The sequence below is a fragment of the Pleurodeles waltl genome, chromosome 4_1, assembly GCF_031143425.1.
Source record: "Pleurodeles waltl isolate 20211129_DDA chromosome 4_1, aPleWal1.hap1.20221129, whole genome shotgun sequence".
Lineage (NCBI taxonomy): Eukaryota > Metazoa > Chordata > Amphibia > Caudata > Salamandridae > Pleurodeles > Pleurodeles waltl.
This window is the reverse complement of record NC_090442.1, coordinates 937849022-937867692: the sequence shown is the minus strand read 5'-3', so window position 1 is coordinate 937867692 and position 18671 is coordinate 937849022. Positions and strand designations below refer to the sequence as shown.

The following is an 18671-nucleotide window of genomic DNA, read 5'->3' as shown; positions in this document are numbered from 1 at the left end:
CTTCCGAACTCCTATTTACTGATATCTCTCTCGCTGTCTCTCTTTTCTGTAGCTCCTGGTTCCTTATCTCTCTATCATAGTCTCCTTGCTCCATGGAGTCTCCCCCTTCTCCTGTTTGCTGCCTCTCCTTCAGAGTGTAATGCTGCTCCCCACTTCTTTCCATCTCCCCTCTTCCCATTTATCCACGTTATCTCCCTGCCTCACCCCTGTCACCCCCACTGTGTCCGCTTTCTGAACATCCCATGCCATCTTTATTATGTTGAGTCACTTGCACTTCTTATTACCAATGTTAAAATCATGCTTATTTTGGTAAGTGTAATATGTAACAGTTGGTGTAGCACACTACAAACTGAATTGCCTCATGTATGTGGTAATAACACCTACCAGACTTGTTAGTCATTGTAAAGAGATTGTGTGGGATGTGTTTCCTCATATTTCACTTTCACGTTTTTATAGGATTTTTTTGGGCAAATATAACCTTCATTTGAGCATAGTTCACCACTGTTTTCTGAGACAGGTAGCTTTCCAGATTTTGCAGTTATTTCATGAAGGGGAGTCTGCAAAATCCAGACTTGAAGTGCTTGACGATTTGTAAACTCTACCTGGTCCACAATAACTATCCCCACTTTAAGCGTCCCTAATATTTTCAGCACTAAGTATTGCCCTTAAATCAATACAGTATTTGAAAAGCAGCCAGAATGTGAGTGTTATCAAAGCGAATGGTGCAGTGCGTGTTTCTTTATTATTACTCCCAGGTAGTCAATGCCGAGAGGACACAACAGCACATCTTCCAGATCAAAGTGGCTTCCGCTACGTTCATGTCAACAAAATATGTTTTGTGGAAATTTGCAAAGCTGACACTCCAACCTTCGCAAATATGTTTCCCTGATATTACTGAAAATCTGTTATTACGCGGACAGTAGTACGCTTGTTTACTTTATCGTACTAGATGCTGGTATTTCGCTTCACTTATCAATGATGTATATTCATGATGGAAAAACATTGAAAATGCTGGATCCTGTAAATTAATTAAAAAGTACTTTCCTGTTGTGCATTTATGAGCTCTCCAGTGTGTGGGGTTTGAATCCTTACTTACATATGTTCAACATTCTCCCCCATCCTTTATTTTTTTGCTTACAATATATAGAATTGTGAATTAGAGTGAGTTTGATAGTTTAAAACTGTTTTAACTAACATTTTCACCTAAATGTAATGCCCCTTTTAACATACGAGTTTTCCATTTAATTTCTAAGGTATTTCTTAATACGAAATAAGATAACATTTCATAACCTAACAATAACGTCACAACCTTTTTTTCAGTGTGTGTGTGTGTGTGTGTATGTATATGTATATATATATATATATATATATATATATATATATATATATATATATATAACCACCTTTTATATTCCGAACTGACAATTTATTTGCATAACATTGGGTCTAACATTGGGTCAGTGCGTCCTTCGTCTGCTTGGGGTAGATGTACTTCATATTTCAAATATCCTTGGAAACGCATCTCATAAAAATGGATCAAACGACAATTGCTTATAGCTTTCTTCCACTTTCTCATAGCTTTCTTCCGTGATTTATCAAAGTAGAATCACTTCTTTACTGAATGAACAATAAAAAACATCTATTTTCTGTTCTAGATATAAATGAATGTGAAACTGGAGAGAAAGTATGTTTCAGAGAAAACGAAGACTGTATCAACACTCCAGGAAGTTATAAATGCACCTGTTCCGAAGGCTTTGAGGATAAAGATGGAGAATGTACACAGAAAGAAGCTGGTGAGTTGATCTTCTCATATTTTAACCATGGCTCTTAGGATGATACACATTTAATTGTAGGTGAAGCAAAAATATCGTTTTGAAATCAGTGTAAGCGCTGATATTACTTAGGCAATATCAAATGGTGGTTGGGGGCGCACCCTCGGGTAGGTATTGACCAGTGTGGATTACGAGGGAGGAAGGTAGGCATGAAGCATACTTTTTGGTGATAAAGCTGTGGCCCTTTTGTCCTTTTGGAATGCGTCATAGTCAATGCCTAATCTGGAGATCACTAAAAGGAGCAGGTGCCAAACTCATTTTAGGACTTCTAATGTGTTCTAAGGTGATTTCACCCTGTAAAAAAATCCAAGTCCTCAGGTGAAAACTTTCATCTCTTACTGCAATTTAATTAACTATTTTGAAAGAAAACTAATTTTGCTCATGATGTTCTCATGGGCATTATGATTGGTGATCCAAAATCTAAAAGGAGGAAACTCTTTCTACATATTTTTGAGTGAACCTTGTACGTCTTACAGGTACGGCACACTGTTAGTTGATTTCGCAGTGTTCTATTGTAGCACATAATTCTAATGAATACATATAATGCTAACAGTCTGCTCTCATGACGAATATGAGGAATAGTGAAATGTAATGTGAGGGTAAGTGTGGCTATTTAGTATTTTGTGGTAAAATGTATTCTAAAGTATTGAAATGGTTAGCAAGAGAGATCCTGCAGATATCCAGCATCACTTTTCTACTCCTGTTTCCTCACGCTCTATATACTCCCAATTAATATCTCTTCATTTTTAATACAGTAAAACATTGGTTGTGAAAGGTTTGTTTTGATCTTGTACTTAAATGGCTGGGGAAGAATTATTTGTGCTTCTATTGGAAGTTATTCATTCCCAGGAGGTAGCTGTTTGGAATTCCATTGCTGTTTTTACTTCTTCCACTTCCTTTATGAAGTGGTTTAGGATCCTTGCTTTAGCATGCACTTACTTCAAAATTAGTTTTGTTAGTTAAACATAAGGAAATAATTAAACATATTCAAAAATATAATTGTCTTCAGACACTGTATTTCTCTGTCTTACAGATGACTACATTCAGATATAATTATTTAGAATATATTTAAAAACAAGTAACGTTAATCAGGCAAATCTTTCATGTAAATGTATGAAAACAATGTAAACTGTCATGGGCTACATAACTTCTGCAGCCTGGGAGTGCTTTAAATATGTAATACAAAAATATGGAAAGTGAAACATTTCAGAACCTGTAGCAGCACTGAACCGATTTCATGTTTTTATTTAGCCTGACGTTAATGGTTCTAAAGGTGCCCTTTTCCAGCACATTCCGTGAGATAGGTACATACCCCAGTTCTTTATTGGTACTTCGAATATGTGAGTTGATACTATAATATAATGAGTCTTGTTTCACATACCATCTAGAAATATCACAGGTAAATATCAACTGACGAATCAACCACTCTGCAGCATTTATCAAAATCCTGCTGTCTGAGGCACAGGACAAGTTTGGAAATGCAAAAGGAATGCTCTCAGGGGTCAGTGGAGGTTGTGGACAGTGGACATAAGGGAGTTCTCCATTCCAAAAATAACGAGGCATACTGCAACACAGTACTCTTGCCCAGCAGTGAACCTCTTTATTAAATAAAATAATACAGAAAAAATTGAACGATAATTATTTTTGATGGTGTTGCAATGTTGTGTGTTTTAAGGCAACAAGATGTTGGGGTTTGCTTGTTTTCTTACTTTCATGAGAATTGTGACTTTTTTTCGAATAATCGTATTTACACTGTTTTTATGTGAATAAAGTTGAAATTAATCCCTCATCTTTTTGGCAATTATACTATTTTGATGTGTGTATGCCTTGCCAAGCGCCACATAGTTTTATCAATGCTTATAAAATCAGTTGCAATATTAAATCTGCTGCAATGCATTTTCTCTTGATTTAATGCCAGAACAAATCAACAAGTCTAACCTGTTTAATCCTCCTCTTGCCCTATTTATGACGACTCAGTTCTAAGAAAGATTACATAACCCTGTGTATTTCACAAATTGGGATAACTGACTTGAAAGATCTAGGATGTTTTGAAAGCTCATGTCTAGAGACATTTATTTTAAAACGTTGCATTGGGAAACAGTCTGATAGCTAAATGATGCGTTTTGCCATTGTAATGTTTACATCGTTTGAACAAATACTTCTATGCTTTAACACAACAAAAACGTGTACTTATTCAACACACTTGGGAATTAGCAAAAGGTGAGTGCTGGCACATTTTGTGAATGAATCAGAAAATATACATCTCCACCAATTTCTCAAGAGAGGGCCTGACTGTAGGTGAGCGTAAAACATTTAAGACTATTTTATGCAGATGAGTCTTAATACTGGGTTTGATCGAACTGACATGGCTGGTTGTCACTATAAGTCCCTGATATTTACAGAGACAACAGTACGTGGAAAACTCCTGTTATTATGCAGCAGAGATGGCAACTGTGCCACCAGAACAAACTATGCCCATATTCAGAATGAGCACGAATTAATCTTGGAAGGAAAATAAGCATTAAACGTTTGGGTATCGGCAAATTACCACACTAAGGAACAAGACCCAAGCTCTGTGAAACCCCCCCCCCCCCCAAAAATCACTTTGCAGACAAATCAGAACTCGCTATAAAGTTCATGGATAGGAGAAATAAATTTTCAAGCAAGGCTGAGATTGTCACTTTAGTAGTGCATTCTGGGCCTAGATACCTCTGTCAGTATAAACAAAACAGTTCCGCAATCCTTCCAGCCTCGTCCACCAGTTGGGGCTGGAGCTGGAAAACGGGTGCAGATCTTGTTATAAAATTGCAGTCAGGTCCTCAAGCATTATAATGCAAAAGGAAATACCACACACAAAGTGTCAGCGTCTTTTGACGATTTATTCGGCTACCTATTTCAATCCCCAAAGGATTTTCGTCACAGCCTTGTTTAAAAATTGTGCCCAAAACTCACCACAAAAATATACACAAACCAAACAAACATTAAAAAAATACTTTCCCTTTTTCTCTTAACCACTTCGCTGCCAGGCCTTTTCCCCCTCCTGTGCCAGGCCTTTTTTTGCCTATTTGGGGCAGTTCGCGCTTAGGCCCTCATAACTTTTTGTCCACATAAGCTAACCAAGCCAAATTTGCGTCCTTTTTTTCCAACATCCTAGCGATTCTAAAGGTACCCAGACTTTGTGGGTTCCCCTGAAGGAGGCCAAGAAATTGGCCAAAATACAGTGAAAATTTCGTTTTTTTTCAAAAAAATTGGAAAAAGGGGCTGCAGAAGAAGGCTTGTGGTTTTTCCCCTGAAAATGGCATCAACAAAGGGTTTGCGGTGCTAAACTCAGCAGCTTCCCAGCTTTCAGGAACAGGCAGACTTGAATCCGAAAACCCAATTTTTCAACACAATTTTGGCATTTTACTGGGGCATACCCCATTTGTGCAATTTTTTGTGCTTTCAGCCTCCTTCCAGTCAGTGACAGGAATGGTCATGAAACCAATGCTGGATCCCAGAAACCTAAACATTTCTGAAAAGTAGACAAAATTCTGAATTCAGCAAGGGGTCATTTGTGTAGATCCTACAAGGGTTTCCTACAGAAAATAACAGCTGAAAAAGAAAAATATTGAAATTGAGGTGAAAAAAACATCAATTTTTCTCTACTTTTTACTCTGTAACTTTTCCCTGCAATGTCAGATTATCGAAAGCAATATACCGTTACGTCTGCTGGACTCCTCTGGTTGCGGGGATATATAGGGTTTGTACGTTCATCAAGAACCCGAGGAACCCAGAGCCAATAAATGAGCTGCACCCTGCAGTGCGTTTTCATTCTATACCGGGTATACAGTAATTCATTTGCTGAAATATAAGGAGTAAAAAATAGCTATCAAGAAAACCTTTGCATTTCCAAAAAGGGCACAAGATAAGGTGTTGAGGAGCAGTGGTTATTTGCACATCTCTGAATTCCGGGGTGACCATAGTAGCACGTGAATTACATGGAATTTCTCAAATAGATGTCTTTTTTACACACACCCCTATATTTGGAAGGAATAAATGTAGAGAAAGACAAGGGGCAATAACACTTGTTTTGCTATTCTATGTTCCCCCAAGTCTCCCGATAAAAATGATACCTCACTTGTTTGGGTAGGCCTAGCGCCCGCGACAGGATATGCCCCAAAACACAACGTGGACATATCACAGAAAACAGAGCTGTTTTTAGCAAAGTGACTACCTGTAGATTTTGGCCTCTAGCTCAGCCGCCACCTAGGGAAACCTACCAAACCTATGCATTTCTGAAAACTAGAGACCTAGGGGAATCCAAAGAGGGGTGACTTGTGTGGCTCGGACCAGGTTCTGTTACCCAGAATCCTTTGCAAACCTCAAAATTTGGCTAAAAAAACACATGTTCCTCACATTTCTGTGGCAGAAAGTTCTGGAATCTGAGAGGAGCCACAAATTTCCTTCCACCCAGCGTTCCCCCACGTCTCCCGATAAAAATGATACCTCACTTGTGTGGGTAGGCCTAGCGCCCGCGACAGGATATGCCCCAAAACACAACGTGGACATATCACAGAAAACAGAGCTGTTTTTAGCAAAGTGACTACCTGTAGATTTTGGCCTCTAGCTCAGCCGCCACCTAGGGAAACCTACCAAACCTGTGCATTTCTGAAAACTAGAGACCTAGGGGGATCCAAGGAGGGGTGACTTGCGGGGTTCGGACCAGGTTCTGTTAGCCAGAATCCTTTGCAAACCTCAAAATTTGGCTAAAAAAACACATGTTCCTCACATTTCTGTGGCAGAAAGTTCTGGAATCTGAGAGGAGCCACAAATTTCCTTCCACCCAGCGTTCCCCCACGTCTCCCGATAAAAATGATACCTCACTTGTGTGGGTAGGCCTAGCGCCCGCGACAGGATATGCCCCAAAACACAACGTGGACATATCACAGAAAACAGAGCTGTTTTTAGCAAAGTGACTACCTGTAGATTTTGGCCTCTAGCTCAGCCGCCACCTAGGGAAACCTACCAAACCTGTGCATTTCTGAAAACTAGAGACCTAGGGGGATCCAAGGAGGGGTGACTTGCGGGGCTCGGACCAGGTTCTGTTACCCAGAATCCTTTGCAAACCTCAAAATTTGGCTAAAAAAACACATGTTCCTCACATTTCTGTGGCAGAAAGTTCTGGAATCTGAGAGGAGCCACAAATTTCCTTCCACACAGCGTTCCCCCACGTCTCCCGATAAAAATTATACCTCACTTGTGTGGGTAGGCCTAGCGCCCGCGACAGGATATGCCCCAAAACACAACGTGGACATATCACAGAAAACAGAGCTGTTTTTAGCAAAGTGACTACCTGTAGATTTTGGCCTCTAGCTCAGCCGCCACCTAGGGAAACCTACCAAACCTGTGCATTTCTGAAAACTAGAGACCTAGGGGAATCCAAGGAGGGGTGACTTGCGGGGCTCGGACCAGGTTCTGTTACCCAGAATCCTTTGCAAACCTCAAAATTTGGCTAAAAATACACGTTACTCACATTTCTGTGGCAGAAAGTTCTGGAATCTGAGAGGAGCTACAAATTTCCTTCCACCCAGCGTTCCCCCAAGTCTCCCGATAAAAATGATACCTCACTTGCGTGGGTAGGCCTAGCGGCGGCGACAGGAAACACCCCAAAGCGCAACGTGGACACATCCTAAATTTTGGGAAAAAACAGAGGTGTTTTTTGCGAAGTGCCTACCTGTAGATTTTGGCCTCTAGCTCAGCCGGCACCTTCGGTGACAGAAAGTTCTGGAATCTGAGAGGAGCCACAAATTTCCTTCCACCCAGCGTTCCCCTAAGTCTCTCGATAAAAATGGTACATCACTTCTGTGGGTAGGCCTAGCGCCCACAAAAGGAAATGGCCCAAAACACAACGTGGACACAACATATTTTTTCACAGAAAACAGAGGTGTTTTTTGCAAGGTGCCTACCTGTGATGTTTGGCCTGTAGCTCAGCCGGCCCCGGGGGGGGGGGCAGAAATGCCCTAAAATAAATTTGCCCCCCCAACCCCCACCCTCCCCCGCCGGGAGCGACCCTTGCCTACGGGGTCGCTCCCCCTGCGTGACATTGGCACCAAAAAACAAATCCCCGGTGCCTAGTGGTTTCTGCCCCCTTGGGGGCAGGTTGACCTAAAATTGGCCAATCTGCCCCCAGGGGGGCAGAAATGGTCTAAATACAATTTGCCCCCCCAGGGGAGCGACCCTTGCCTGATGGGTCGCTCCCCATCTCTAAAAAAAGAAACAACAAAAAAAAAAACACAAAAAAAAAATTGCCCTGGCGCCTAGAGTGTTCTGCCCCCCCCCCCCCCCCCCGGGGGGCAGTTCGGCCTAATAATAGGCCGATCTGTCCCCCGGGGGGGCAGAAATGGCCTAAAATAAATTTGCCCCCGCAACCCCCCCCCCACCCCGGGAGCGACCCTTGCCTACGGGGTCGCTCCCCCTGCGTGACATTGGCGCCAAAAAACAAATCCCCGGTGCCTAGTGGTTTCTGCCCCCTTGGGGGCAGATTGACCTAAAATTGGCCAATCTGCCCCCAGGGGGGCAGAAATGGTCTAAATACAATTTGCCCCCCCAGGGGAGCGACCCTTGCCTGATGGGTCGCTCCCCATCTCTAAAAAAAGAAACAACAAAAAAAAAAAACACAAAAAAAAATTGCCCTGGCGCCTAGAGTGTTCTGCCCCCCCCGGGGGCAGTTCGGCCTAAAATAAATTTGCCCCCCCAACCCCCCCCCCCCCCCCCCCCCCGGGAGCGACCCTTGCCTACGGGGTCGCTCCCCCTGCGTGTCATTGGCGCCAAAAAACAAATCCCCGGTGCCTAGTGGTTTCTGCCCCCTTGGGGGCAGATTGACCTAAAATTGGCCAATCTGCCCCATAGTTTAGTGTGTGCTTTTGAGGTGCCCAACTGTTCTTTAAATATTTGGGACAGCTCTTACTTTTCTCCTTCAACTATATATATTTCCACTGCTAAATTATCTCTTTAAGGACACTGATATTAACCCCTTCGCTGCCAGGCCTTTTCCCCCTCAGATGCCAGGTCTCTTTTTTGGCTATTTGGGGCAGGGCGCACTTAGGCCCTTATAACTTTTTGTCTACATAAGCTACCCACGCCAAATTTGCATCCTTTTTTTCCAACATCCTAGGGATTCTAGAGGTACCCAGACTTTGTGGGTTCCCCTGAAGGAGACCAAGAAATTAGCCAAAATACAGTGAACATTTCATTTTTTTTTTTAAAGTGTGAAAAAAAGGGCTGCTGAAGATGGCTTGTGTTTTTTTCCTGAAATTGACATCAACAAAGGGTTTGCAGTGCTAAAATCACCAGCTTCCCAGCTTTCAGAAGCAGGCAGACTTGAGTCAGAAAACCGACTTTTTCAACACAATTTTGGCATTTTACTGGGACATACCCCATTTTTACAATTTTTTGTGCTTTCAGCCTCGTTCCAGTCAGTGACAGAAATGGGTGTGAAACCAATACTGGATGCCAAAAACATAAACATTTCTGAAAAGTAGACAAAATACTGAATTCATCAATGGATAATTTGTGTAGATCCTGCGTTTTTTGGTCCTGGGCTCAGCAGCCATCTAGGGGAACCTACCAAACCCAGACATTTCTGAAAATTAGACACCCAAGGGAGTCCAGGTAGGTGTGACTTGCGTGGATCCCCCAATGTTTTCTTACCCAGAATCCTCCGCAAACCTCAAATTTAGCTAAAAAATCTCATTTTTGTGTGGGATCACCGCACCAGGACAAATCTGCCAAAAACACGTTGAAATTGAGGGGGAACCAAAGTGGGTCCAAAAGGGCAGTTTGAAAAAAAAAACATTTTTAGGCTGACAAGTGCAGCAGAAATTTTAGCGGTATAGATGAGACAATGCTGGGTGGTAAGAATTTTGTAGATTCCTGCAGATTCCGGAAGGTTCCATCACAAAAATGTGGGTCAAATGTGTGCTTTCCAGCAAAGTTGCAGGTTTGCAGGGCATTGTAGGTAAGGAAATGGTGGGGGGTGCATGTGAAGCACACCACCCTGGAATCAACTAGATTTTTAGTTTTCAGATGTTTCTGGGTCCTGTGGATTTTTCTACATGGCAGCGTCCCAAAGTAAAAAAATAAGTGCAGCCCTCACCGTTCCAAGTGGGACGATTTTGAGAGTTACCAGGCTCTCATGGCCCAAATGTAAAACAAAAAACAAAAATAATCAAATGTCCTCTTGCTTGCCATGGGATAAGATGTTTTAGTGTGCGGGGAGAGCTGAAAGACTGTTACCCCCTTTATTTTGGGTGGGGGCATAACCAGGCCCATACTGGTTGGTAACAACCACCCCACTATTTTCTTTTATTTTTTTTATTCCCTGGCATCTAGTAAACTTTCTGCCCCCCCCCCCCCGGGGTGTGGATCGGGTGTATTTGCCCAATCTGCCCACTGGTGGGCAGAACAACTTTGGCCCCATTTATTTGGGGTGGGGGTATGGCCATACCCCCAACCTCTTATTTTGAAAAGAAAATCTTCCCTGGTCTCTGGTGGCTTTCTGCCCCCCTTGGTGGCAGATGGGCCTTCCAAAAATAGGCCAATCTGCCCCCAAGGGGGGCAGTTATGGCCAACAGTAAGGTGCCCCCGTGGGGAGCGACCCTTGCCAAGGGGCTGCCTCCCCAAACAAAACACACACATACACACACACCAATCTATGGTGTCTATAGGTTTCTGCCCCTTTTTGAGGCAGATTGGCCTAACAAAAATAGGCCGATCTGCCCCCAAGGGTAGCAGAAATGGCCTAAATACAATATGTTCCCCACTGGAGGGACCCTTGTCTAAGGGGTCGCTCCCCATACAAAAAAGTAAATTAAAAAAATATATATATCCCTGGTGTCTAGAGGTTTCTGCCCCCCCCCCCCCCCCGGGCCTTGTCAAAGGGGCCGCTCCCCTTATGCGTTAGTATATATAAAAAAAAAAAACCTGGTGTCTTGTGGTTTCTGACCCCCCCCCCCCCACCACCCCTGGGGGGGCAGAAATGGCATAAAAATAATTTAGCTCCCCAAACATAAACAAATAAAAATAAACAAAAAATAAAAATTATCCCTGGTGTCTAGTGGATTTCTGCCCCCCCAGGGCAGATCGGCCTAATAATATTAGGCCGATCTGCCCCGGGGGGGGGGCAGAAATGGCCTAAAAATCATTTCCCCCCCCTGGGCAGCGGCCCTTGCCCAAGGGGCCGCTCCCCTTATGCGCAAGTATGAATAAAATAAATAATCCCTGGTGTGTAGTGGTTTCTGCCCCCCCCCCCCCCAGGGGCAGATCGGCCTAATTATATTAGGCCAGGGGAGGCAGAAATGACCTAAAAATATTTTGCCCCTCCCTCCCCAGGAGTGACCCTTGCCTAAGGGGTCGCTCCCCAAATATAATAAAAATGAACAAACAAAAACAGTATCCCTGGGGTCTAGTGGTTTTCTGCCCCCCGGGGCAGATTGGCCTAATAATAATATAATATTAGGCCGATCTGTCCCCAGGGGGGGCAGAACTGTCCTAAAAATCATTCCCCCCCCCCTGGGGAGTGGCCCTTGCCCAAGGGGCCGCTCCCCTTATGCGCAAGTACGAAAAAAAAAAAAAATCCCTGGTGTCTAATGGTTTCTGCCCCCCCCGGAAACAGATAGCAAGGCCGATCTGACCCGAGGTTGGGCAGAAATGGCCTAGTAATAATTTGCCCAACCCCCTGGGAGCGACCCAAACATAAAAAAAAACAATAAATAAAATTATCCCTGGTGTCTAGTGGATTTAGACCTAATAATATTAGGCTGATCTGCCCCCGGGGGGGCAGAAATGGCCTTGAAATAATTTGCCCCCCTGGGGAGCGGCCCATGCCCAAGGTGCCGTTCCCCTTATTGAAATACAAAACAAAGAAAAAACGATCGCATCGCGATCGGGCAGCAGAAATGCTCAGAGAGACAGAAAGGAGAGGAAAGGCCTTTCCTCTCCTTTCATGCCTCTCTGCCCCCTCCACGTGATCGGAGGAGAAATGCTTTTGCATTTCTCCTTCGATCGGCTCTGGAAGCTGAGCTTCCAGCAGCAGGGGGAAGGCATCTGATGAGGTCGCGCAGACACCATCAGACGCCACAGGGACTCAGAGGGGGGTGGGGGTGGAAGGGGAAGCGATTCCCCTTCCATCTCTGCCCAGGGGAGGGGGTGCTTGGCCATCTGGGGTAGTGCTAGCGCTCCCCCAGGGGGCCCATAGCAGGACGAGCTGATCTTGCAGAGGGCGAGACCAGCTCGTCCTGGGCACCCTAGGGGTTAATATGCAGGTTATGAATGCAGTTGAAAACGGTCTGCTTAAGGTCCTACAGTGGTTCAACCAATGCAATAGGTACATCTCATGTACCTCTTTAAAGCAAGTTGTTGCCACAGAGGTGGGAGCAGTATTTATAGGCCGTTACCAGCTAGACCAGGACATGGCAAATCCAGTATTTACACTACTTGTGTGTGAAACTGTTGGACCTGGCAACTTTTTGATGTCTCCCCTGTCTTTTTGCCTTCTGACCTCCAGTTTTCATGGTATTCTGGACTCTGTTTCTGCTGGTTTATTGTCTATGCGCCCTATACCGCTGTAATCGGTGCTAACGTGTAAGTGCTACCTATGTAAATTGTATTGGTGATTGGTTTATCCATAATTGGCAAATTTGATTTACTGTTAAGTCCCTAGTAAAGTGCACCAGGGGTGTCCAGGGCCTGTAAATCAAATGCTACTAGTGGGCCTGCAGCACTGGTTCTGCCACCCATATGAGTAGCCCTGTGAACATGTCTCAGACCTGTCACTGCAGTGTCTGGTGTGCAGTTTTAAACTGCCAATTCGACCTGGAAGTGTACCCACTTGCCAGGCTCAAACCTTCCCTTTTTATACATGTAAGGCACCCCTAAGGCAGGCCCTGGGTAGCCCTAAGGGCAGGGTGCAGTGGATGTTGAAGGTGGGACATGTACTGATGTGTTTTACATGTCCTAACAGTGAAATACTGTCAAATTCGGTTTTCACTGTTGCAAGGCCTATCTCTCTCATAGGTTAACGTGGGGGCTGTCTTTAAATAAACCTAAAGTGCAACTTCCCTTTGAAAGCAGATAGAGGTATGGGGTATCTGAACTCAAAATTTAAAAAATACACCTTTTGGTAAAAACGTTTTTTTTTAATTGTCTGTTTGAAAATGCCACTTTTGAAAAGTGGGCATTTTCTTGCTTAAACCATTCGGTGCCTCTGCCTGCTTGTGTGTTCCACGTCTGGGTTAGACTGACAGTTGAGCTGTTGTGAATTCTCTCTAGGCAGTGACACAAAGGGAGCTGGGGTGTAGCCTGCATATCCTGATCAGCCACCTGGGCTAAAGTGGAGGGAGGAGTAGTCACTTACACCTGAAAGGGCTGTGCGTACCCTCACACAATGCAGCCTCCGACCCACTGGTGTGTGTCTTGGGCTTGGCCTGGGCAAGGAAGGATCTTGTCAATAGCAGAGACTTTCCTTTGAAGTATGCATACCTCGAGGGCAGAAAGGGGTATAAGTAGTGGACCCAAAACCCCAGACTTTTAGAATCTTTCTGGATCAAGAGGACCCTCTGCCAAGGAGAGAGCTAGAGGAGGAGTACTGCCCCTTCGCCTGTGACTGTGCCTTGCTGGGTTGGTCTGCAGTTGCTGCTTCTGCCTTAAAAGAGAGCAAAGTGTGAACTTTGCTGTGTATTCTGCTTGAGAGAGTTCTCCAAGGGCATGGATTAGAGCTTGCCTAACATTGGAAGTCTCAAGGATATTAAAGACTTCAGCTTGATCTGCCTACAGGCCTGGGAACTGTGTGTTTTGAATTGCAACAGAAGAAAAACCATTGTGACGCAGTCAACGCCGCCGCTGACTGCACCGTGACCTGCCGACATCGCTTGGAGCCGCACCGCCCTGCATCACACTGCAACTCTGGTCTCACCAACGCTGCCATCTGACGCCGCCACAGAGTGGCTGCTTGCACTGTGACCTGTGGGCCCTGGGCTCCGGCACCACCTTGCTCGCACCGCAGCCTGGGGCATCCCTCACAATGACCCTCCTGCTGACACTCGCGCCGCTGCCTGCACCGTGGCCTGTGGACACAGCTCGGGAAGTACACAAAGCACCGTCCCGTCCTGCACTGCAGCCCCGTCCACCGACGCCCGCACCATCAACTCCAGTGTCGTCACTAGGCGTCCCTGTCTGCACTGTGACCTGTGGACGTCCCACGGAGCCCGTCCGGCGACGCACCGCTGACTTGGGCCTACCGACATCACCAATGACTATGACGCTGCTTCCTGCATCGTGACCTGGTGAGACCGCATGTCGCACCATCCCACTTCACACTGCAGTCCTGGTCTAACGGATGCCGCTCGATGGCATGACCAAGCGCTGCCTTCATCGTGACCTGAGGACACCGGACGTTGCATTGTCCCATTTCGCCCCATGGCCCTGATGCCATCCCCTCCCGCGCTCCTGACTTCATCAGCCCGTATTTCAATCCACAACATGTGTGTTTTCAAGAGCCCGACAACCCCCGCACCGACCTTCGGAACCGACACAGCAGTGGCGCTCTCCGGATCTCATCGGGAGGATCACAATGCCTTGCAATTACAAAGGTACTGTTTTCGGGTCTTCCCAACACCGTAGCTGATCCGCAATGCTGTGGCTGGCCTGAACTGTTGGTTTTGTTGATCATGACGCGGTGATAGGCACCAGGTGGAGCTATCGACTTCAAGGAACTGTCTTTTTAAATAATTCTTGCAAAACTTTTATCTTATTTATTGTATGTTGGATTTTTTCTCATTTTGGTCTTGTTTTACACAGATAAACATTGGCTATTTTTTAAAAAACTGATGTGGTGTCCTTTTGTAGTGTTTTCACTGTATTGCTGTGTGTTATGTGCAAGTGCTTTACACATTGCTTTTGAGATAAGCCTTACTGCTCGTGCCAAGCTACCAAGGGGGTGAGCAGGGGTTATCTTAGCTGGGTAGCTCCCTTATCCTGACTAAAGTCAGGGTCCCTACTTGGACAGGGTGCAAACCAACTGCCAACTAGAGACCCATTTCTAACAGAAACATTGCGGAAATCTTTACTGGTAGGTGTAGTTTCATCTTCCAAATGTAATTTGAGATGTCTTGGGCTCAGCAATCACATTATTTCCATCCAGGTCAGCAAAATCTTTGATCCAGTAAAGACTCAAGTCTTGAGGAGTCAAACATACGACAGGTGATCACTTGCCAGTGATTCCATCTCATTGTAAGCTTAAATTTGGTGAGTCTCTGAATCTCAAAGCATGAATACAGTTTATCCTCCCTGTTTAGAGAGAGCATTGCTTACAAAGAGGGAATGCTATGTAACCTGTCTATAGATGGGGTGAATGATAGATTCATCCTCTACAGTGACACTGCATGGACCCCACCAAAAGCACAGACAGTTGAGACAATAGATAAAATAGCTAATGTTGATTGCTCACTTGGTTAACAGCTAGTGTACAAACTAGAGGCACGACCTCGTGTTCCAACTTTCACAGACCCGCTCAGTGGCTGGCACATTTGAGCACTGGCTCACTGTGCATTTCTTCTGTAAACTGACAGCTATGTAAATATATAACCATTTACTTTACTATCACCCTTCTTACCTTTACAGTAGATCTTAAAACGTGGCTCTATCTGACTTATACTCCAATGTGTTGGGTTTGAAACACCCTGTTAAATCTATCCTATAACTGCGGGCAATGTTTGTAGCCGTGTTGGCCCTCATTTACATGTCCACTGTCTCCTTCAGTTTTTACTTCAACAGGTGACAGTCATTCTAGCACTTTTAGAGCTTTGACAACAAATTATTTAGTAATGAGTGACACAGAGGAGTAATTATTCTCCCACACATAGCCATTTTCTATTGGGATGTGCACTGCGAATTGGGCTACCAGAACACCCTCCATTCAATACCACTTGAAAAATTCTTTCTCTGTGAGGTGATGGTCATCTTTCATAATTAATACTTCTATTACTAAAACATTTATCTTCAACTGAACTTACAGCAGGTAAGTCCTCTTGGGAGGTGCTTTCATTTTTAAGTGAATGGCTAGTTCTACTGTTTTCGGCTCTTTCCTTATTCAGAGGATGTTTATCACCCTTGGTCAAGACCATTTCAGGCATTCCTCTCACCTGTCAGAGAGACTTTCCCGTATAGGTTATCTACTTATCAGCCATGTAGTTTACTGTGCTTGGTTCTGGAAACATTATGAGATTGATACTAGACCCAGGGCAAATGCTTCGATTGGTCTGGCTATTATATGAAACAAGCTGGAAACAGTAAATGCAGAGCTTCATTTCATCTGTAACTGATAACTTGGATTTTTAACCAGGCCTTCAAAGTTGAGACTAACAATACGTGGGAAGTACTTAGTTTAGTATCTCCCTAGGTACACAGTCACTTTGTTAATATCACTCGCCTTCCTTAACCTCCAAATTTTCGAAGCTAATATAGTAATCGTATTGTGGAAAAAAAATAAGATTTCAGGTGGATGGATGGAAAGAGCATGGGGGGGTGAATAGCCAGTGTCTTCCACATTCTGGCTTTTAAGCATAGCCTACTACAGCAAGGACACATGTTTGTTACAGTACAATGGAAGATCTTTCATATACAGGGCATCCTCTGTGGTTGACTGTGAATGCAGGAGATACAACAGTAAAGAGCCATTCATTTTTATTTTTCAGAAGTTGTGGCAGCCCAGACTGAGGCAGAACTACAGAACGAGACTGAAAAGTCCAACAATCAACACGAGGACCTTTGACCTACATTTACAATTAATAGGAACATTGATTTGAATACTGTTAAGTTATTTGGACAGAAACCTCTGCTTGGACTTTAAACTAAAAACTGTGGAGTTTGTTATTTGTGTTAAATTGGCCAGATGTGATTATGAACGTTGTCGTCAATTGAAGTCGACGTTATACTTGCAGTTGCATTCCTCTTCCTCACATGAATTAGATACATATATTTTGATACAAATGTTTGTAATAAAGTGGATTATTATGGAGTAAATATACAAGACTTGTACATTTTGTCAAGCTGAAGTAAACATTTTTTTTAACATTGATGAAAAAATATTGTTTGCAGTACTCTTGTCGACGGTTTTTCAGCAATTGAAACTGTGTGACTCCAATCCTTAAAATGTAGGATCTTTGATGCACGCCATGTTTCCCAGTCTATTATAATGGCGACTATTTCCGGGTCAATCAATGAAAGGTTGGCAAAAGTACAAGATGGGGGACGCGGTTCAGTGCGTTGCAACTTAGTATAAATTGTTGCTTGCTCTGATTTGTGTTCCTGTGTTGCTTCTTTTTTTTCCTTGCTTGTCTGATGTTCCTAACGTTTGTCTGCATTTTCAGATATCTTTTTTTTTGTGTTGACTTTCAACCTTTTTTCTCTGAAGCATGGACTTGTTCCAGTTAGCTCGTTGGTTTGTCTTTGCTCGCTTGGAAATATATCTGCAACCAAGAGACCAATGCTTGACTGGCTCTCTTTTATGACTTTAGCTATTCCAAAGCCACTTTGAGTTTCTCACATCTAGCACACGGGGAATTTCTCTTTAGCGTCATGTCCGACTTTACAGGAGGTTCGAAGAATTGCTATTCCCCTTTCTCAGACTACCCTGCCATCTATGAGTACTAGGATGACCACCTGTTTGTAATTTTCACGGACTGCTCGTAAATTATCCATGCCGCCCGTTGTCCCTGATGAAAGTCTTAAAATGTGGCATTTGTCCAGAATTTTCGCCTCTTAGCCAGAAAAGGTATAATTCCCACAATAGATTCCCCAGCTGACTTGGAGGCAGTCTCCTGTGCTGCCATTCCGGAGGGAGGGGCAGGCAGTTAAAAAGAGATAAGTCTTCTTGTCAGGGTGTCTGCGTTCCCAAAGAAATGCAAATGTGTGCAATTGACAAATGTAAAGGCTGCTTGGGGTTAATTGGTAGAGTCACTTAAAGCTTCCTGATGACAAGTTATTTATTTTTTAGGAAAGTAAGGTAAGGGTGTTCCAAGCTGAACAATGGAGTGTGTGGTTTTAATACACTGTCATAAAAAAAGTTTGCATCAGGTATAATCTGCACATTTCTGAAACGACACTTTAGAAGAACTTGTATCTTCAACACAAATGTCTATGTTCATTTAGTGGCAGCCTATATAATACTGGGTATAATGCATGTTTAAAATAATGACTGAAACGTTCAGAGTTTTCAGGGACCTCCTAGCATTAACAATACACATCACTTTTCCCTGCTGCACTAAATAATGATTAAATTCTATGGGCCTCTGGTTGCACATAAATACATCTGTAGTAATTGCACTGTATTTCCCACTTATTAGTTTCTTTTACTAATTTTCCAGTTATGTTATTTTATATGTCATTACCTGATGATGAGAGATTAACAAACTAGTTTCAGAGTGTTTGGCTCCTTTTAGCCACACTTTTGATTCTGCTTCTGCATTGACTTTAATAAGTCACTTTTAAGTCTATTAAAACTAATTCAAACTTGTTTTTGTACAACTGGTATTCAGAACTCACATATTTGAAAGGGCTTTCTGACGCATTATTGAAGAAAAAATAGTTTTGGTGAAGTAAAATATTTGCCTAAGATCACACAGTTTAAACAGGGAAGTCGCAGTTTATCTAAGTTTTCTAATTTAACCTTGTACAAATCAGTCAGCAAATGGGTATTTGTCTTTCCACATGTTAATGCTATCTTTTTGTTTCCTTTTGCATTTTTCTGCAGTTTGTATGCATCAGATACTTGACCCACAGATATTATAACACGAGCACCGCTTA

The 18671-nt window shown here is 43.6% G+C and overlaps 1 protein-coding gene across 1 annotated transcript in view; it reads left to right on the top strand.

Moving 5' to 3' along the window:
* The window catches only part of CRELD2 (cysteine rich with EGF like domains 2), a 112668-nt gene extending 95772 nt beyond the window's left edge, over positions 1-16896 (top strand). The window contains exons 9-10 of the mRNA XM_069229706.1: positions 1656-1793; positions 16562-16896. Of these exons, the coding sequence (XP_069085807.1) occupies positions 1656-1793; positions 16562-16638 (215 nt within the window). The 3' untranslated portion in view covers positions 16639-16896. The remainder of the gene's footprint in view (positions 1-1655; positions 1794-16561) is intronic.
* The last annotated feature ends 1775 nt before the right edge of the window (positions 16897-18671 follow it).